General features: G+C 35.5%; 1 protein-coding gene across 2 annotated transcripts in view; it reads left to right on the top strand.

Moving 5' to 3' along the window:
* Nucleotides 1-4,337: 4,337 nt before the first annotated feature.
* smc1al (structural maintenance of chromosomes 1A, like) overlaps nt 4,338-7,133 on the top strand; it is a 78,230-nt gene continuing 75,434 nt past the window's right edge. The window contains exon 1 of one of the 2 annotated variants that reach the window (XM_016494550.1): nt 4,338-4,743. In XM_016494550.1, the coding sequence (XP_016350036.1) occupies nt 4,635-4,743 (109 nt within the window). In that variant the 5' untranslated portion in view covers nt 4,338-4,634. Of the gene's footprint in view, nt 4,744-4,990; nt 5,389-7,133 lie in introns of those variants that run through there. The other variant, XM_016494549.1, reaches the window with a different exon arrangement.

A 7,133-nucleotide genomic window follows, 5' to 3' on the forward strand; every position in this document is an offset into this window, starting at 1 on the left:
TGAGCCAGGCTCCGGCCTAGTCTTTCCATTCATCAAGATCCTCTGAATCAAACTGGTTCTTTCTCATCAACTAACTTCAGCAGAGACCAACTGGAGCCCCAAAGTGCATCAGGACTCTCTTTCAAACAGGCGAGACGTGCAAGTATCAAACTTAGTCTTATTAATTGATACATTAAGTATCATTTGCACCGTTTATAAAGGTATGTTTGAAGTAAGGAACTGATGTTTCCTTCAGGCTGTAGATCTGCTGAATATCAAATGGTACCACAGCTTCATGGTTTTATTTCTCTTCTTTTTACTGCTTAAGCTTTAACCTTTTTTCCTACGCCAACTGTATGCGTGTGTGTGTGAATGTGTATGTTAGACTAGTTTAAGTGTTTATGTAGTTAATAAAGTCTTACTTGTATCACACTTGAGGTTGTTCCTCATAACTGGAGTCCCTAATCATGCAGATTTTTGCTGCATGCTCTGAGTAGTATTGTACAGTAAGAAAGTTATTTTCCTTAACCAGGAAATTAACGTTCTTAGAATTTAGACAGACAGTTGACGCTGAGAGGTCAAGTAAATACTTACAGCGGCTCTAAATATTTATAAATATTTATAACTAGTTATAATTAATTATTCATATTTCCCCTTTGAGCTGATTCACTACAGCTGTGATTTCAAAACTCTGGCCATTTGATAATACCTAGATCAAAATCAACTGCGGGCAGCAGATCCTTTTCCTATTTAGCGCCCAAACTCTGGAACAATCTACCTAGCATTGTTTATTTGAATGAGCTCTTATTGCATTATAGTCCTCCACGTCCGCTGCGTTCTCAAAACTCTGGCAATTTGATAATACCTAGAATATCAAAATCAACTGCGGGCGACAGATCCTTTTCCTATTTAGCGCCCAAACTCTGGAATAATCTACCTAAGATTGTTCGGGAGGCAGACACGCTCTGTCAGTTTAAATCTAGATTAAAGACCCATCTCTTTAACCTGGCATATGCATAATACACATTATTATATCGCATTTCTATAATTCAAATCCGTTAAAGGATTGTTAGGCCGCATTACTTAGGTCAACCTGAACTGGGAACACTTCCCATAACACCCGATGTACTTGTTACATTGTAAGAAGAATGACATCTATGCTAATATTAGTCTGTTTTATTTTTATTCCGAGGTCACTGTAGCCATCCCAGATCCAGTCCGTGTCCAGACCAGATGGTCACTGCAGTCACCTGGATCCAATCCAGATGGTGGATCAGCACCTACAGACGACCTCTACAGCCCTGAATATCAGTAGAGACTATGTCAACTAGACGAGCCCTAGAGACAGATCCCCAGTGAAGACCTCATCACCTCGACAGCCATCGGCATAAGACCATGAGAACCCATCTACGCTAATATTAGTCTCTTTCATTCTTATTCCGAGGTCAACGTAGCCACCCAGGTCCAGTCTTTAAGCACTCCAGATGGTGGATCAGCAACTAGAGACGACCTCTACAGCCCTGAATGTCAGCAGAGACCACGTCAACTAGATGAGCCCCAGAGACAGATCCCCTGCGAAGACCTTGTTCTGACCTTGTTCATTATCCTGAAATAATGATGTCAGTTCCTGAGTAAAGATGTGATTGTGAGCATTACATGTGTCTAGCTCGTGATTATAGCATAGTTTACGCAACAGACCTCGTCACCTCGTCGACCATCGGCACAAGACCACGGGATCCAGACAAGTCCTCTGCACAATCTGACCTGTGTTGCAACCTGGAATTAAACCACACCATGCTGGTTTCGTCTGGCCAGAGGAGAACTGGACCCCTGACTGAGCCTGGTTTCTCTAAAGGATTTTTCTCCATTTCTGTCACCGATGGAGTTTTGGTTCCTTTGGCTTGCTTAGTTGGGGACACTTGACTGATTGCACAGACACTATTGGAAGAGAGCTGAACTGGATGATGACATCACTGAATCGTCAATGAACTGACTTTAGCTGAAAAATGAGTCTGTTATTGTCTTCTTGCATTATTGACAATCTATTTTCCTGTTTTAAACTGTAAAGCTGCTTTGACACAATCAGTATTGTATAAAGGACTATATAAATAAAGGTGACTTGACTTGACATAACCTTGCTGTACCTAGAAGCTCTAACATAACTTGTCGTGCTTAAAACTTCTAACACATTAATAACTGCCTTTCTATATTGCAAATAAGTTTTCATTTCATATGAAAGAAATATTTTTAATATGGGCACGCTTTCCTCTTAACAGTGCATAAACAAAGTTTCTCCCGCAGGGAAAGAAGCTTTACAGCATATGTATGCTTTCTTTCTCTTTATTCGCTTAGAAGCCCTAACACACTTTCACTGTTCATAGAAGCTTTAGCATGACCTTGCTGTGCATAGAACCTCTAACATGACTTACATGAAACTTCTAACACATTAAGAACTGTTTTTTTCTATTGCAAATAAGTTTTCATATATGTCAGAAGCATTCTTAATGTTGTGGGCCTATTTTTTGCCAGAGTTCTTGGACATCTTTTTCAAATAGATGGCATCATGGATTCTAGCAAATACCAACAGATAATAAATCAAAACCTGAATGCCTCTGCTAGAAATCTTTTAATGGGCCATGGCTGGATCTTCCAACAGGACAATGATCCAAAAACAAACAACAAAATCAAAACAAAAATGCATCACTGAGCACAAAATTAAGCTTCTGCCATGGCTGTCCCAGTTCCCTGACCTGAACCCTATAGAAAATGAGTGGGGTGAACTGAAGAGGGGAAGCATCAACATGGAGCTGGGAATCTGAAGGATCTGGAGAGATTCTGTATGAAGGACAGGTCTCTGATCTCTTGAGGTGTTCTCCAAACTCATCAGGCATTATAGGAGTTATCTTGGCAAAAGGAGGTTGCAAAATGTATGGAATAAAAGGGTATGATTAACTGTGGCCAATGTGTTTTAGAGAAAATTATTTATTTTATAATGAGATTTTTCTCCCATTTTAAATTCTTATTCTCCAATGAAAGGTTAGATTTTTTGCAATTTTTTAAAGTAAAATATTGAAAGGATTAATGATGCACGTTTATTTGTACAGCCTTTGATCATATTTACCAAGGGTATGAATAATTTTGAGCACAACTCATTTTGTAACATAATAATGTAATTTTGTAATGTAATAATAATGTAATATTTCTCACTTTATTAACGTTTTTTTTTCTCTACATTTGTGCAGTTTTGGGAGAATTTGTTATTTTTTTAATTTATAGTAAATGTATTTTTTTGTACAATGTATAATATAGTAAAAGATGTAGCTTCTTTTCACAAGTTTTTTAAATTTAGATTTCTGTTAAGACATTATGAAATCATTATTGTAACATTAATGACCCTCAAAATGTTAGCTTTTTTTTTTAAAATTTAAATTTCTGTTAAGACATTACAAAATCATTATTGTAACATTAATGACTCAATATTTAGTTTTTTTTTGTACTGAAGTATCTTTTTTTTTTTTTTTTTTGCAATTATGACACATTATTGCAATCCAACCTGAACATGGTGTTGTGTATATATATGTGTGTGTTTGCATTTGTTTTCCATCGTGGACATTGTTGACATTTGTGTCATCTCACTTTTTAATTTCTTATGAATGATTTTTTCACACTAACACAAGCAGATATCTTTTTCCTTCCTATGTATTTATTTATTTATTGCTATCAAGTGTTGACAAAGTCATGAAGTCTTATTCATCTTATTCATAGGAACTTTTTTTTCTCTCAAATGACCTCTAACATAAGGGTTAAACACAAAACAATGATCTGGTAAAATGTTAAAGTTTAAAAATGTATTAAGAAGAGTGGACTTTAGTATAGAATCTAGATTTCATCATGTACATCTAGACTGTGTGTACTCAAGCATTCTCTGGGAAAATGTATTGTTGTTAATAAAGAGACTTTATTTGTAACTACTTTCTACCATTGGAATATATGAAAATTAAAAAGTCCCAGAAATTTGTTGGAATAATAAGAGACCTCAGTTTATTAGAAGAGGAACGAAGAAAAACCTCTTGTGAAAAAAGGTTGTGAAAAACCTCTTTTTTTTTCAAAAAAAAAAAAAAAAACATAAAAAAAAAAATATATATGTATATTATTATTATTATTTATTTGTTTAACTGATACATGTCTTACTTATTACTTGTTCATTTGCGTAAAAAAAAAAAAAACCTAGACTGAAGTCACTTCACACTCCAGCACAGGAGGAGGCGGAATACACCTAAAAAGTTGGGATGCGACCCGCCAGTGATCCACAGAAGAAGAAGAAGAAGAAGAAGAAGAAGAAGAAGACATCTCGCGTTATGTGGTGTGTTTATGGACCAGCTATTGCGCGCGCGCGCTGTAGCAGGCTTCTATGTCCGCTTGTTTTACTTATATTATAACGACTAACACAATTATATATTAATAGTTTAATTTGATTTTTTTCTGCTTAGAAGTGCAGGCTATTCTATAGAAATATTAGTCTGTCGTTGACTGTATTTGTCGTGCTCCGAGCTAAGATTAATTGTTAGCCCGCTCTCTTTTTTCGTGCTAGCAGTCGGCGGTCTGAATTTTCACGATTTCATTTGTATCAAACTCTTCGGAATAAACAATTCACCATGGGCTACTTAAAGTTAATAGAGATAGAAAACTTTAAGTCTTACAAAGGCAGGCAGATAATCGGGCCTTTCCACAAGTTTACAGCGATTATTGGGCCGAATGGATCAGGTAAGTGTGTTCGCTTATAATAATAACACTTAACAAGCGCTGTGTCCGATAATCACACTTTTAATCATAGAAACAACACATTAACGCTTTCATTAATATTCGGTATTTAACATTCGAATAAGGGTCAGGTAAGTGCGTGTATAAAATGTATGTATGTGTTATGTTATGCCAAATTCTTAAAAATGTCAGCATTAGTGGGGGAGGGAAGTACTCAAAAGAAGAAGAAGACATCTCGCGTTATGTGGTGTGTTTATGGACCAGCTATTGCGCGCGCGCGCTGTAGCAGGCTTCTATGTCCGCTTGTTTTACTTATATTATAACGACTAACACAATTATATATTAATAGTTTAATTTGATTTTTTTCTGCTTAGAAGTGCAGGCTATTCTATAGAAATATTAGTCTGTCGTTGACTGTATTTGTCGTGCTCCGAGCTAAGATTAATTGTTAGCCCGCTCTCTTTTTTCGTGCTAGCAGTCGGCGGTCTGAATTTTCACGATTTCATTTGTATCAAACTCTTCGGAATAAACAATTCACCATGGGCTACTTAAAGTTAATAGAGATAGAAAACTTTAAGTCTTACAAAGGCAGGCAGATAATCGGGCCTTTCCACAAGTTTACAGCGATTATTGGGCCGAATGGATCAGGTAAGTGTGTTCGCTTATAATAATAACACTTAACAAGCGCTGTGTCCGATAATCACACTTTTAATCATAGAAACAACACATTAACGCTTTCATTAATATTCGGTATTTAACATTCGAATAAGGGTCAGGTAAGTGCGTGTATAAAATGTATGTATGTGTTATGTTATGCCAAATTCTTAAAAATGTCAGCATTAGTGGGGGAGGGAAGTACTCAAAGAAAATTTACAACTTATCTAATTTTGAAAATACTTAAACATTAAGAGAGTAAAAGCAAATAAAGAAAAGTAAATTCGGTAACACATTTTGCATGGCGATATTCTGGATCCCTTGGCACTACCCAATCCCTAAACATAACTACTACAACAACTATATTACCATGAATAAGCAGCAAATTAGGGGCTTATTGGGGGCAAAGTTTTACTTAATAGTGAATATGTGTTCCCTAATTTAACCTACAGTAAATTCAAATCTAGTCATGTAAAACGTGACCCATCGATAGTGGAACGATCACACTGTTCCAGAGGTGAACTGTAGAACTGCTTTATCAAATTCACTTTGTAATTATATTTTAAATGACCTATTTCAGATTTTGAAGAACTTTGCCACAATGACGTTGTTTTTCCTGACGTTGTTTATTACTGTAAAGCTGCTTTGAAGCAATCTATATTTTATAAATTGCTATGTAAATAAACCTAACTTGATCTGAAAATGTTTTATATAATAATTACAATTTTTATGGATTATGATGCTGAACTTGTGTTTGCCATGCAAATAGCCCCGATGCTAACACGGTGTTAAAAAATTAATAAACAAACGAAACTTTACTTGATCTGCCTATTAAAACCACATTCAGTGTGCTGGAGAAGACATAGGCCTATTGCTGCTTTTGACATCTGATAACAACAGCATTACAAATAACTGCTGCCTATAGGGAATAAAAATTATTAGAAATAGCCCTGCCTGAAAATAATCCAACCTATGCATACCACTGTGAATTTTTTTCTTTAAAAGTACACTATATACTTTTTATCTTATCCTGAATCGCTACAGTATGCTATAATGAGTGTTTATATTCAGACTGTTGTAGAACTGTCGGGATGGAATAGACTGCATTAGTGTTGTCACGGTACCAAAATTTCTGTATTCGGTACCAATACCAGTGAAAATCCACGGTTCTCGGTACCAAAGCAAAACACAAAAACATGCTAATTAAAAATTTTGACTATACTTTCATTTAATCCAAACTGTGTACTAGGGCTGTGCGATTTGGGGGAAAATATCAAATTGCGATTTTTTTTGACAGATATTGCGATTTGATTTGCGATTTTAAATTTGCAAAGTCAAGCTTCAGCTCAATATTGCCAATAGTGTTGTCACGGTACCAAAATTTCAGTATTCGGTACCAATACCAGTGAAAATCCACGGTTCTCGGTACCAATTTCGGTACCAAAGCAAAACACAAAAACATGCTAATTGAACATTTTTATTAATAACGTTAAACAAAAATTAAATGTACAAAACCAATGCTATTCTTTATACTTGAGGAAAAACTTGAAACAATTTTAAATAAGTAATAAAAGTATGAAAAAAGTAAACAAGTTTCACCCAAAAGTTTAGTCAGTTCTGCTGCCACTGAAAAACATCTGTAAACTGTTGTCTGTTTTAGGGTTTGCTGGTGTGTTTCAGGATCTTCTTCAGTCTGCAGCTGTAAAAGGAAAATATAATATACTTAAGTAAAGCAATGG

The sequence above is a fragment of the Sinocyclocheilus anshuiensis genome, unplaced genomic scaffold (genome assembly GCF_001515605.1).
Source record: "Sinocyclocheilus anshuiensis isolate Anshui unplaced genomic scaffold, SAMN03320099.WGS_v1.1 scaffold342, whole genome shotgun sequence".
Lineage (NCBI taxonomy): Eukaryota > Metazoa > Chordata > Actinopteri > Cypriniformes > Cyprinidae > Sinocyclocheilus > Sinocyclocheilus anshuiensis.